Source organism: Microcebus murinus, chromosome 19, assembly GCF_040939455.1.
Source record: "Microcebus murinus isolate Inina chromosome 19, M.murinus_Inina_mat1.0, whole genome shotgun sequence".
In the NCBI taxonomy this organism is placed as follows: domain Eukaryota; kingdom Metazoa; phylum Chordata; class Mammalia; order Primates; family Cheirogaleidae; genus Microcebus; species Microcebus murinus.
This window is the reverse complement of record NC_134122.1, coordinates 7793694-7808618: the sequence shown is the minus strand read 5'-3', so window position 1 is coordinate 7808618 and position 14925 is coordinate 7793694. Positions and strand designations below refer to the sequence as shown.

At 43.9% G+C, this 14925-nt stretch overlaps 1 protein-coding gene across 4 annotated transcripts in view; it reads left to right on the top strand.

Annotated features, from left to right (window-relative positions):
• The window catches only part of GRIN2A (glutamate ionotropic receptor NMDA type subunit 2A), a 399804-nt gene that overhangs the window by 322797 nt on the left and 62082 nt on the right, over positions 1-14925 (top strand). For all 4 annotated transcript variants that reach the window (XM_012785171.2, XM_012785153.3, XM_012785158.3 and 1 more), the window contains exon 13: positions 12198-12436. In XM_012785171.2, coding sequence (XP_012640625.1) covers positions 12198-12436 — 239 coding nt within the window. The remainder of the gene's footprint in view (positions 1-12197; positions 12437-14925) is intronic.

Below are 14925 nucleotides of genomic sequence, written 5' to 3'. Positions count from 1 at the left end.
ACTGTAATAACCGTGTTAAAAATAAAGCAGGCAAGACTGAAGGCTCCACATTTAGGCAGGCCCTGAGCCAGCTCTTCTATTGATTGAATTGGATCTGGAACCCGATTTGGACGCGATGGCTCTCCTTACTCATGTAGATGTGATCTCATTTGAAGCCACCAGGGGAGTGTGGCTGAAGACCCTCAATGGAGTCTAATTTTTTATGTGGATCTCATTATGGCTCCTGCCCTATGTGGATGGTCTTTGCCTGCACATCAGCCTCCCTGTACACAAGGATAGCGGATTTGGGGATATATACTGCAAGGGGGTGATGGTTAATGGCCATTTTGATGCCCCAGCCAGCAACTAAGTCACTTTAACTCTCCTGTGAGCTAAAGGCTACGTCCAGGGCAAACTATTTATTCAGAAATGCGATGTTTTCAAAGCAGAAATGTGTCAGTTCTAAGCATAGATTAGCAATAAAGGGCTTAACTGCTTCTCCATTGGCCTGTGACCAGATGGTACCATAAAAATTAGACTTGTTTATCTCCCTCCTAATTTTAACTGGAGACATATTTGGAATAGTAATGGAACAGTATTTACTTGAGAAACATAAAATCCGTCAATATCCTGGAGAGCCATTGACTGTTCCTCGGTGTTAAAACTCCAAGGGTTTTCATCTGCGTTAAGTTTGCAGCAAATTTCCCACCAGGCCTGTTGAGATCCGGAGTCTCGGTGTTGGTTTTCAGTCCGACGCTGGGATTTGAGCAAGGTCAGCGGCACAAACCTGTGCCGGACAGGCACTGAATCGCTCAAACCGGGGAAAGTCAAATGGCAGGAGAACCATCAAAGTGGAAATAGGGCATAATGAATGGCCTGCTGGTAAGTCAAACATAGATGTCACATGGCCTCGTACAAGATTTACAGGATAAATAAACGGTGGCCCAAATCCCTCTCAGTCTATATTTTTTAAGCATTTTCGTTTGGAAAGGCAATATTTTATACATATATATATATATATATATATACACACACACACACACATACACACACACCCACACAAACTCCAATATCAAGTTAAAGTTTATACAGCTGTGCAGCTGCCCCCAGATCAAGATATAGAATGTGACCAGCACCCCAGAAAGCTCCCTCGTGGCCCCTGCCAGCCAATATTCCCCCCAAAGTAACCAACATTCTGCCCTCCATGACTGCGGATTGGCTTTGCTTCCTTTTGCACATCACATAAATGGTGGACTCATGCGATATATTTTCATTTATGTCTTTGATGACATTAACACATATTACTGCATGTAGCCACCACATTGTCATTGCTGTGTGGTATTTTATCGTACAAATACGCCACAATTTAGTTATCGATTTTGCTATTCATGGGCATTTGCATCATTTCTAGAATGTGTCTGCTTTGAGCATTCTTGCACGTTAATTATTCTGTGCATGAAAGCACTTGCTTGTTTGGGGATGTACCTAGGTATGAAATTGCTGGGTCCCAGAGTGCATATAGTCAGCTTTAATGGATGTTTCCAAGCAGTTTTCAGAAGGTGTACAGCCCATTTACATTCCCACTAGCCGTGCATGTGGCTCCTCCAATTTCTGACTGCCCTTTTCCTACCTTCCATGAGAAAGATAAAGCAGGCTTGTGCAACTGAACTCTGGGTGTGTTCACCAGGTGGCTGTGTGGTTGGATGTTCTTGTAAGATTACAGCCGATTATTTAGAGATCCAGATTCGTTTCCCAGCTTCCACACTGACTTATTTTGTGACCTTGGTGCACATAACCTGACCTCAGATTCATCATCAGTAAAACGGGGCCAGAGGACTGTGGTGTCTGCCCTGCATGTTTTCCTGAGCTGGAACATAAAGCCAACTACTCACATTTCCCCTATGTTCTTCCACCCATTCCCGGGCGTGGTCTCACCCCACCTGCTGCTTCAGACTTGGGGTGAGGGACAGGAGGCCAGATGAGCACCCCCACACCTAAGGGGGAGCGATATCATCAAAGGGAGAGCTGAGAGCTCTCTAAAGTCATAACCCAGCCCTCCCCACCACCCCAGCGTCCTCTATGAAAAGAGAAGCAGTCTTCCTCCTGCTGCAGTTTCCAACGGCACCGACAGCTGGCATAGGGTCCCTTCCATAAAGGGCCTGCCTCAGTTATCCCTTTTTGTCTCTCTCTCTTGTCCTCTTTTCCTCCCCTCCCTTTCTCCTCTCCCCTCTTTTTCCCTTTTTACTCTCTCCTCTTCTTCATCCCACAACCAAGGCTGGGGTGCCCACGGAGCTCCTCGTGCCGTGGGGAATGCAGATCAAGTGGAAGTGACCCATTTCGCTCATAGTCTTAGGGAGTTTGTTGACGACACTTCAATGAAAAAGAACCTGAAAAGCAGTGAAGTCGTTTTACTTGGGGATGTTTCTTGGGGTGTGGAATGGGAACGACACAGCAAAAGCTGCTGCCTAGACTTTAGAAGTAGAACACCACACCCAAAGGGCTCAAGCCTGTGGCCAGACATGAGAACTCAGAGGCCTCTCTGCTGCCTCAGACACTGGGCCCTCCCTGCAGCTTCCTTTAAGCAGATCATTCAGTCAGTCCTGCAAAAAGCTAAGGTGGCCACACCCTCTTATATGTGCTGCTAGTTGCCCTCCTCTCTCCCTCCCTCTCCCTCCCTCTCTCTCTCCCTGTGCCTGACTCTTCCTTCCTGTCTTGTGTGACCCCAGAGCAGAAGACTGTCCTAATTCATTGCACCCTCCCTGCCTAGGATCTGTAAGACCTTATTGTCTATTGTGGTGGTGAATTGAAGTTGCATCTTCTGTCTAAAGAACTAGGGACTGCCCGGGCTGGGTTTTCCCCTGCGGAGAATGCAGGGTGGGGCTCCCAGACCAATGGTCAGCTAGACATAAACTGGACACGGGTCGGAGAGCCTCAGGACGTCACCAGTATGAACAAGTTTCCCGTCTGAAGGATGCCCTGCTCACACATCAGACAGGTAGGCACTAGGCCGTCCTCCAGGTAAAAGAAGTGTCCTGTGGGAGGCACACTGTGAATGCCCATTAGGGCAGGGCTGTTAGCTGCTCTGGGGGCACTAGAACCCCAGTTTAGTCCGGGGGCTCTCAAAACAGCATGGGATATGGGATCATTGCTATCCTTTTCTTCTTAAATCCATAAACTTTAAATAAAACACAAGAACCCCTTTGTGATTCTAAAAAGCCCTCGTGTCCTTACACAATTTTTTACAAAATCCCGAGTCACAAGATTTTGAGGACCAAGAAAATGTGCGATGTCGAAACGTTACTATGAATTTATTTATGCTCACAAACACTTGTGCCTTTTAAGTCGTATCAGCTTGACCGTCTACATCTGTGTGGGGCAGATTAGGTGAGCAGACTCCAGAAGTGCTTGGTGACCTGGGATTTCCTAGACTTCCCGCAACTTCTCTGCAGTCTGACTTCAGAGGGCTATTTCTGTCCACCTTCACCCTCTAGTGGAAAATTCTGACCTTGTGCCTCATTTGACGTTTGATGGAGGTGCCCGATCCTCTCTCCTCCTTTTCATTTTTCTTCTCCAAAAGACACAGGGTGGAAACCCGTGTGCATAAAATTGCCCGGCTCCAACTTGCGCGTTTGACCGTGTGGCCTCTGGAATCCCAGGCAGATGGTGACAGGTGCCAATGAACTCTGCGATTCTCCAGCTCTGTCCATGGAGCAGAAACCTCAGTCGGAAGGTGATGGTGAGACATTTATGCCAAAGACAGCCTCTCTCTGCATCTAACTGGATACATTTAAGCCTAGCCCTATTTTTATTTTGGTTTTGTGACTTCTCAGCATTATACAGAAATGGAATATTCTGACATTTAAATAAGGAATATTTATCTTCCAAATTCAATCTATTTGTGTCCAGAATCTTGTGCTATTCCCCATCACCAGCACCATCGAAAGTATATTTTTTTTTCTCTTCAGCAAATAGTCCAGTGACGCTCTAAGGTCAAGGGCTTCAGAATGTTGTTTTCAGGCCTAAGGTTACATAGGTCTTGTCTTTTTAAATAATTAGGGTGTAGGGTCACCAGGGAGAAGGGGGGAAGGGATGAGTTTCCAAGAGGGTGGACGTGACTCACATGGCTTTGAGTCAAGACCGCGGCGTTAATGAGGCTGAAGACCCAAGGTCAGTGCTCGGATGGTCCTTCTGACCTTCCTCTGCTCCAAGGTCACAGACGCCCCCGCCTCTCACCAGCAGCCTCCTTCCAGATGCAGGACGACCAGGCCAGTGGAGAACTTGGCCTCCCTCATGCGGGTCCCATCCTCACTCCCACGACTGCAGCTCAGAACTTGATGACTGAGTCTGTCCCCATTGGGAACATGAGCCTGTGATGAATCTGTGCCCTAGATTTTCCACAAAGAGAGTTGTTCCTTTGCCATTTCCAATTCCAATAGGGCTTCTGAGAAACCCAAAGTGCCCAACCCCTGGGCAAGACATGAAACAGGATGAAAACGGGGTCAGTTTCCCTCTTGGTGTTCACAGCGAACTCTAATGGGATCAGCAGTGACATCCTCCTGACGTCTTTGGGCTATAGATGGAAGTTTGCTCCCTGTGGGAATCCACCAGACTCCGTTGCCAGGACCTTTGATTGGAATGTGCTTGCCCCAAGAGTCAGCCTTGATTTCTGGGTTTCGGAATCTATCCCTGGCCCCTTTGCCTGGGGCTTCACCGATTCCTTTCTCTCTCGGGCTCTTGCTGACCTCAGCTCCATGGACCACGAACTAATCAAGGAGAGAGGAGCCTCATGTCATCGGTGCAGTGAGGACCACATACTGTGCGCCAAGACCTGTGCCTCAAATTGGTGATACAAGAAGAATGAGATGATATCCCTTCCCTGAATAAACTCACCTCTCATTGATGAAGACTTAGAAGCAGGTGACAATTACACTCCAGTATGACAAGTTCCATATCAAAGAAATGTCCAGGATATCATGGTAGGAGAAACCACGGTCTCATTCCCACATTGCTGTGCATTCAGGGAAGGCTTCCTGGAGGTTGAGACCTCTGAGCTGTGCCCAGGGACAGCGATTGCCAAGCTTTCAGCACAATGCCACACAGCTGGTGTATCCGGTGTCAATTATAATACTATGGGTGGTGATGATATTGACGACAGTTTACAACGGGTCCTTGTCGGCATTTTCTTGCAGGTGGATTTCTCCTAGTCATTACATTTCCTGGGAGCAGGAGAACTTAAGCTGCATGTTCTGCCTGACCCTGAGATCAGGAAAGGACCCTAATAGTGATTATGTCACTGGGATAGAATTTACTAGTGACCTTCCTCCACAATGTAGCACCATCGTACGAATTTGCAATATGAAATGAGACATCCCACACACCCCCACAACGGCCTACTTTGCAAGGTTTCTGATCACGGGGTTGTAACTGGAGAAACATGGGCAGCAACTGAAGAATCTTGAGTCCCCCAAGCAAAGAGCTGGGCAGGGGTGTTCCCTACAGAAACACATCCAGTGGCCCTCATGTGCCCAGGATACCCCAGACTTCTCAGCACGAAAGCTGAGTCCTTTGCACTCTGGCTTGAACTCTACAGGCTTCTCCTTTAATCCCTTTGTCCTTCCCAGGAATTCTGCACTGCTATCTGATCCCCAAACCCTCCCTGTTTCTTCCTGTCTCCAGTCCTATGCCAAGTCAGTCATCTCATTTTGCCATAACTGCTGGTTTTCATGACTTTCTTTCCCACAGGACTCTGAGCTCTTAGAGACCAAAGACTATGTGCAATTCATCTCATTATGGAAATACAGAGATGCCCACTACATGTTAAGTGCCTTTAGAAATGTTCTCTTTCCAATGAGTGAATGAATGAGTGAATGAACAAATGAGTGCATGAGTAAAGAAAAACCAAATCACATCCCCGGAGAACCAAAAACCAAATAGTTTCCTTGGCCAGAACTGAAGCAGGACATCATGCCCAGCCTTCTCAAAACCACACACTATCTCTCTTCATACCGTCGCTGCCTGGGGTCAGGTGCTTTGGCCAGAAACCAAGGAAAAAAAATATGTAGATGTTTGCCTCTGGAAGCTGATTTTAGAAGATGTGTTTCAGCAAATTCTCAGGCCCTGGACGAAGCCTAAAGGGTACGAGTTCAAAATGGATTTTTCACAACTGACCTCAGGGGAGAAGTACTGAGGAAGTCTGAAGGCTAGTCACATTGCTTGCTATAAAATCCTCTCCTGAAGCAATCCCCTTAGCTCTTAGACAGTCTTACAGAATATAATGAAATCTAATCTGAAAAGCAGCTGCAGTCCCTCTGCAAGTGCTGAGAGTCAGTCTTAGGGAAAATAAGGAACTGGCTTCTCTTACTTTGGGTATAACAGAGTCTTCTCGGAAAGCCGAGCCTTCTCTCTGGACCTGCATTCTTGGAATTGTAGACTGCATGAGCCGGAAGGGCACAGGACGGGTTGCACGGTCTGGCCCGCCCCACCCCCAGCTTTCCTGACTTCAGGCAGTAATAATAATATCTCTAGAAATACTTACTGAGTAATCAATGTGTGTGCCAGGGACTTGTATGCATGCAATATCATTTAATTCTAACAAAACTCCTATGAGGTAGATACTCTTGTACTCCCATTTGGTAGATGTTAAAACTGTAGCTCAGAGAGACTGAGCAAGTTCCTTAACCTCTCTGTGCCTGAGTGTCCTCGTCTGTAAAGTGGCAATAATATGGGACCAGCCACACATTAAGGTTATATGAGTTAACTTCTTAAAATTCTAGTACATTGCCTGAAGCATAGAACAATTTTTTGATTTTGTTAAATAGAAAAATAGATACATGAATGGATGAGTAGGCAGACAGGTAAGCAGAGTATCTGGACCAAGATCACAGAGCCAGCAGGTGTGGGGGGCAGTCAGACTTAGATATTGATTCTGATAGGACCTTCTTGGGACTAGACTTTACCAGATGATTTGACATGTTCCCCAAAATCTTCAGGGAAGGGTGCCTCCTTTTGCAGCTCATTCTAGTGTTTTCCACCTGAAACATGCTTTCATGTGATTTACTGGACAGTGTCTAGTTGAATTTTCATTCATTCCTTTTTGCCAATATGAAACCCATGGCTTCTACCTTATAAGGGAGTTCTTATGCATCAGCACTCACTGTCTGTGTCCCTCCTTCCTCTACCTTTTGTCTGACCCACCCTCCTAGGACCGCCTGTAGCCTCCCACACGCAGCCAACAGAAGCGAATCTGAGACATGCACAACACTGCCTCTAGCCTTGCATGCTCGCTTTTAGATTGGGCGTCTCTCTGACTCTTGACTCTTGAAATCCCATCACTCTGCCTATTCATGTTGCCACCCTTAGGGAAGGAGAGACTTCCACAGCCTGCTCTGTGTACCGAACTGGCAGCCTTCCTTGGGAGGGTGCAAAAGTCAGAAGCTGGCAGAGACACTTGCGTTTGGCAACATCTTCTCCCCCAAAGACAGGTACAGGAAGAACTTTTAAACAGGTGTAGCTTTCCATGGGTGCAAAGGAGCTCTGCAAGAGTTCATGAGCGTACTGTCATTGGAGATGTAAACAGAAAGGGAGAAGGCTATCGATGAGCATGATGTGGGGACCAGTACTCCCAGGTAGGAAGAGACAATGTGGTACAACTGCCCACCCAAAGCTGCCCAGCCTCCCTCTGTTCCCACAAGAGTACTTGGCTTGTGTTTTCCCAGCAAGAATGAGTCTGCTTCAGGAAAGAGATTTAATTGTTCCATTTACTAGCTCTGGTTCACAAGGTCACACTGACAAAGATTGTGACCTATTTGTAATGGGAGAAAGTGATGGAGGAATGAGTATCACGGAGCTGCTCTTTGGAAAGATGACATGTGAAGCTTCGCCCTAGCAAAAGGCATGCACACTTCCCAGCCTAGTACTCTTAAGCCCACTGCAAGTTCCCTTTTGCTTTGTTTGTTTTTTTCCCTCTATTAATATGGCAGAATAACTCACCAAACAGACTGGAACACTTCTGCAATACTGCCCAATTTAAGCCTGGGGATATGAGGAGAGGAACAGAAACAGAAAATACGGATTCAATGCTCACTGCATGCTGCAGGCCATGAGAAATATCAAAACCGTAAAACACGGTTCTGATCTCCCTCAAGGAGATTACGATATACTTGAGTAAATTAGAAATGAAAGAAAGTATTTGAACTACAGTCCAGTACACTAGTCAAAGGGGGCCACAGGGCAGGAAGTGATTAATTCAGAAATGACTGGAACAGGCTGTAATTGGTATTGAGAAGGGCGCGTTTGCTCTCCTTTTAGGATTCGGGTCCGGTTTACCAGGTTGACTTATTTTAAAAAGAGGTGTTGTTCAGGCAGAGGGCAGAGGAAAAATCTTTATATTTATATCCCGAAAAGAAACATCGAGATGATGTTTCTTATATCTGGCTGCCTCTGTTATGGGCTTACAAACCTGGCTGTCCTTGGGACAACACCAAGAGGAAGATGTGTTGGGCATTTGACAAATCATGGTGAGAAGATCCATTTTTGTGTCCTCATAGATTCCCAAGGGAGGAAGAAGTCAACAGCATGTTGTATTTTGAAAGGGGAGGCATTGGCGTTTTTGTGAGCAAATGAAGCAGCCACATGTCTCGAGGCATATAAACGGTAGACAGAGGAATTTGGATGAATTTGCGGTGGTGTTGGGTGAACAAGGAGATAATACTGCAGAGTCTCCCGTGACATTTGTGACTTGCGAAAGCACTAGAGGAAAGGAATTGAATCAAGATACCCCCTTCCCATCACTTTACACCACTGATCAAACAGCACCCTTCTTTGTGGGTAAAAAGAGCTTAAGGAGATGGATTTCCTATTTGTTTACTTCATGAATATGTTGAATATGTATGCTTTTTTTTTCTGATTAGAAAATCTGAGACCTTTAATGAGTTAGTCTATGAAAAGAAGAGTAGGAATATCTATTTTCCATCCAAGTGATGAAAATGCAAGGAGGGAGGTTTGCCATGTTTGAAACTCTGAGTGAAAAATTAAAACTCAAATGAGTATTGGCGTCTAAATGTATGCTATGTAAATGGTACAGTAATCACAGTAAACATTTTTTTTTTCACACAAAAACTGGTACGTTGAAAACTCCCAGAGCCATGGCAGAAGCAAGCCCAGAAACTCTCTGTAGGGACATCCCTATAATGTAGTGTTCTTGGGAGTCCCGTGGGGCTTAGAGGGAGAACAAGCTGCAGAAGATTAGCTAATGATGAAAAGCCACAAATGCCACAAGGAAGTAAGTCACCATGAGAGTGAGAACACATAACAGAAGAATGAGAATCCCAAGAACTAAGGCAGGGGAGGAAGGGAAAATAATCTGAAAGACTATAGGTTTGAAATGATCAAATATATAAAAGTTTTAAAAATCATAACAAAGGATGGGATATTATGATAAAAGGAATAGGCAGAATTGTAAAAGAGTCAAATGAATGCCATAATTCAAAAGGAGAGATTAAAGTTAAAGCATAAAGCTAAATACAAATGAAAGAAGAAATGAACCAGAAAATAGATTTATGGAAATCATCCAACTGCAGCAGAGAGAGAGAGAAAGGGATGAAAAATATTAAAACCAGGTTAATACTCTGGAGGATAGAATGAGAAAGTCTAGAGTATTTCAAACAAAATTTTCAGGAAAAGGAAAAACACAAGAATTGTAGGACTATCATATGTCATTATGGAATTGCAAATTGAAACAATGATTTATTTTAGCCATATTGAAATGGCTAAAATCCCAAACACTAGCACTGACAACTCAAATCAGTGATGGTGAGGATATGGAGCAACAGGAACTCTTGCTCATTGCTGGTAGGAATGCAAAATGATATGACCACTTTGGAAGACAGTTTGGCAGCTTCCTACAAAGCATAGTCTTGCCATATAACCTAGTAATGATGATCCTGGGTATTTACCCAAATGAATTGAAAACTTATAGTCCACATAAAAACTTTCACATGAATGCTTATAATAACTTTGTTTGTAATTTCCGAAGTTCAAAGCAACCAAGATGTCCTTCAGTAGGTGCATGGATAAACAAACGGTACAGATCCATGCAATGGAATATTATTCAGGGGTTTAAAAAATGAGCTATCAAGTCATGAAAAGACATGGAGGAGTCTTAAATGCATATTTCCAAGTGAAAGAAGGCTGTCTGAAAAGGTTACATACTATATGGTTATCATATTAATATACCATATGATATTCTGGAAAAAGTAAAACTATAGAGACAGTTAAAAGATCAGTGGTTGCCAGGGGTTGGGAAGGGTTTTGAGCAGGAATGGATAGCTGGAGCACAGGGGATTTTTAGGTTAGTGAAACTATTCTTTATAATACTGGAATGGTAGATATGTAACATCACGCACTCAACAAAATTCATGTAACTGTACAACACAGTTGAACCATAATGTAAACTGTGATTTTTAGTTAATAACAATGTATCAATATTGCTTTATAAATTGTAAAAAAACCTGTACCACACTCAAGTGAGATGTTAACAGGGGAAACTGAGGGGCATGGGGAAGGGCAGTATATGGAGACGCTGTACTTTCTGCTCAGTCTTTCTGTAAATATAAAACTACTCTTAAAAACATAAAACCTATTAATTTTTAAAAAATGATAGAATGGAGAGAGTTAACATTCAAAGCAATAATAGGTGAATTTTTGCGAGCATCAAAATTATAAGTCATCAGATTGAAGAATCATGCTAAATCCATAGCAGGACAAATGAAAAGAATCTCTACTTTGATTTCGTGCCAAAGACAAAATGAAATTCTCAAAAACAATTAGAACATATAGATTGCATAGAAAGTAATGACAATGAGACGATCAGCCAACTTCTCAACAATTACAATCCAGGTCAGAAGAAAATTTAATAGAATCCTCAAAAGGTCAAGGAAAAATAATTGTCAACTTAGATTTCTATGTTCAGCTATATCAGTTAAGAATGAGAACAAACTGAAAGCAATGCAATACATACTAATTTCACAACATTTAAAAAATAGACCAATACTAAATCAATAATTATGATTGTCTTCTTCAAAAGAGAATCAATATAAACAGTATTTTCTTTATGTTTCTTTTATGTTTCTCTGCCTCATTTCATCTTTATGTTTCTTTATGCTTCTCTGCCTCATTTCATCTTAGAGATCATATATACCCATATAAGAAAATATAATCATACTTTTCATTTAACATTATATGCCTCTTTCTAGATTTTTGCTGTCCTTGAAGGATAATTTTTAAAGGCTGAATCATAGTCTAAGTAGCATAGTTTAAGCGAATTGCTAGACAGTTAGTGTAATTGCTAGATATTTAGATCAGAGAATTTTCTCCTAAATGGCACTGAATAAAAGGCACATAAAAGAGAGACAAAAAAATGCTAAGCATGCCTACGCTTTTTTTTTTCCTCATTGAAAAATCCACCTGGTTCTTTAATTGCCTACCACAGTTGGGGAGTGGGGGCTTAGTTAGCGAAGGGCCATTCAGAGCCAGTCGGATGTCTCCTTTCCATTAAAGTTTTGTGTTCTAAGTAGATGACGGCGTGCGTATGACTTTTTGCAGCAATCCCGGATGTTCTAAAGAGAGGGAAGAGAAGGAAGTGATAAACTCGATGACTACCATATGCCAGGTGCTGTGCTACGCATTTCCTCCCCAACAGTAAATGATGAAAACTTTTACGAACCTTTTCAGAAACACAGCAAGTTTTCATAGTTATTGTTATACCCATTTCACAGACAAGATAACCGTGGCTCCAGGGTCACGCTGCTAGTAAGTTACGAAGTCTGAATTGAAATGAAGTGTTTCCACCGTGGCATGCTGCCAGTGTACCCCATGTCTTGCTCCAAGCTTGGGTGGGTGTTGGGGGTAAGGTGTAGAAGAAAGCAAGGTGGGAAAAACATAATCACGAGAAAAGAAAAAGGCTCCAAAACAAAACCAAGAACTGTGCTGTTGGCCACATATGCTATCGTATTTCGCGACAACAATATTAGGTGGATGTTGTTATCATTATTATCTTTACTCAACAAGTGAGCAAACGGAGATCGGGGGAGCTCAGTAACTTGCCTTAGGGTCACACAGCTGTAAGTCGAGCAGTCCGTCCCAAACCCAAACAGGTGCCCGCCCCAGAGTGCGCACTCCAGCCCTCACTGCCTGTGGGTGTTGTGTTGTGTTCTGTGCAGGTGAGATGGAAGAGCTGGAGACACTGTGGCTCACGGGGATCTGCCACAACGAGAAGAACGAGGTGATGAGCAGCCAGCTGGACGTGGACAACATGGCGGGCGTGTTCTACATGCTGGCCGCCGCCATGGCGCTCAGCCTCATCACCTTCATCTGGGAGCACCTCTTCTACTGGAAGCTGCGCTTCTGCTTCACGGGCGTGTGCTCCGACCGGCCGGGGTTGCTCTTCTCCATCAGCAGGGTCAGTACTGGCGTTGGTGGCTACTTCCTCGTGCAGCAGGCAGGTCTGGAAATGCACGGAGATTCCAGGGAATCGGGGACTCTTGACTGCTCAGTGGGGTCTTCACGTTCCTCCCTCGCTCACTAGCCCGTTCCTCCCTCGCTCACTAGCCCTTCTCGGGCTTGTCAGAAAGGCACCCAGATCTGTGCATTCATGAGCCAGGGGTGGCAAACCCAGCTGACTGTGGAAACCAGGAAGGGACTGGGAGTGGGTGCAGCAGGCTGGACGTGAGAAAATAGCACACTTGAGATGCAGCAGAACAGCTGAGCCTGCTTGTCAAAGTGAGCGGATGATAGGGATTGCTGAGGACGGTGGCAAATTGCATAATATTTACGGTACCTAAAGTGGCCCGCCATCCTCAACTCCTGCTGAGTATTGTCTTAAGGGACTATAGGGCCAATATTATTAGGTCTTCTAGTTTTTAAAGAGAAAGTGTCATCCGATTTAATGTGAAACATTTCAGTTTTTAAATATCAGCAATTCCATAAAAAAATGCATAGGCCGAGCAGAGCTAGCCTGTGGCTTCCGTTACTAGTGCTCATGCATGCCACACCATCACTGCTAATGCCCCCACGCAAGATGTTACAATCCATGCGTGCACTGCAATAGAACATGCACAGTAAAACAAAGTCCACTTGCAATGCTATGCAATGTGCATTATCATCTAACAAAACACAGAAAGCAAGTGCATGCACCTGAAATGAAACACAGATGCAAAGTACCAGGAGAAAGCACACACACAACCAACAGAAAACAAAATGCACATTGAACCCAACATAAACAATAGCACAGAATCCACATGCTACAGTGAGCTCACATGCAATACGAGGGGGTCTCCCTTTGTGCAGCACAATATGGCACGTGTGTGTTGCCATTAAAGTTCATAATGAATCAATAATGGTAATGAGCATGGAAATTCTTGCATTTATGGAGCACTTACATGTGCCAGGTATCAAAAAAGGACTTTATATTCTTTATCTCATTTAATGTACAAACCAACTGTATGAGGTGGGTACTATTGTTAGTTCCAGATTTCAAATGACAGAACTCAAAAGGTATGGGGTTATGGGAATTACCCCAGCCACACAGTCAGTAAGGTGGAGCCAGGATTGGAATCCAGATGCACACCATCTGTGTGGCATCAGTCAAAGCCCGTGTTCTTCCACAAGCCACAAACATCAAACACAAGCAACACAAGAGATTTGATGCAATTCATACTATGAATATGTATGTACATGCAACTCTCATATGTTCACACATGCAACACAACCTAGTCACTTACCTGTATTCATAATAAAAGCACATACATGCATATTGTTCATGCATCTTTCAACACAGTGTAATCCATCTATCTATCCATCTATCCATTCATCTCTTTATCTACCTATTTCTCCTATTTACCCACCTTGGTGTTTTTATTTTTACCCTGGAAGAGCTTAAAGAATTAGAATTTGAAACATGGTGAAAAATTTTTGGTTAAAAACATCCAATTTTATATGCTAATGTTTACTGAGGAAACCAAGTAATCCTTGTAAAATAGATTTGTGTATTCTTAGCATTTGGCAATTTCAAGAACTTTGGAGATTCAGAAGGTACACATTAGCTTAGCGAGAAAGATTTATTTTCTCCATTCAGTTGCACTCCAAACTTGGGTTCTGTGCAAATACATATTTCCTAATTAGCTTGATGGCATCTAAACACACGATTGCTTAAAAATAACAGCATGCGTGCGTAGAGCTAGGTATTATGCCAACTTTAAGCTAATTCTACCAGCCAATTACTAAAGGCATTTCATATCCAAATGATTCTGGGATTATCACCCGGCAAATGCACACTGTTGCATTTACTTGTAAATCCTGCTTGTTTTTGGAAGAGCATTTCCCCCTTCTGAGATACCATCAAGGAAGCCAAGTTGATAGGATCGTCATCATGAGAAATGAAATAAATCCTCCACTGCATCTCCAAGCATCCTGAGGGATGGGAATGTGGGGGAAGAACTGGCAGCAGGGGAGCAGGCGTTGTTGGTGGCATTGTTGGCAGTCTGGAATTTGAACTTGGGCCTCTCCCTCCCTGGGGGAGCAAGGACCCCAAGTCCCATGGGAGCAATGTACGGACTTCTGTATCCGCTCGGGAACTCCCAGCCACCATCGCTGCTGTATTTTTGAAGGGTGGAGGGAGCCCTGCTTGAGCTATGACCCTCCTCCTCTCCAGATAATATTTGTCTTTTAAAATAAGTGCAGCCAGATGTGTATGAATAGGAAGATCTCTTACTTAATGCTTACTTGCTGTCTCATGAAGTAGGGGGACTCAGCATAGGTTCAGGCCCTAATGCTATCTGTGCACAGCAAGGCTCTGGGTTTCTAAATAAACAACCTTCCTTTCGGTCAAGGGCTACCGCCACCTCTAAAGCTTGTCTTCTACACACGTTCACACACATGCCATCTTGCATA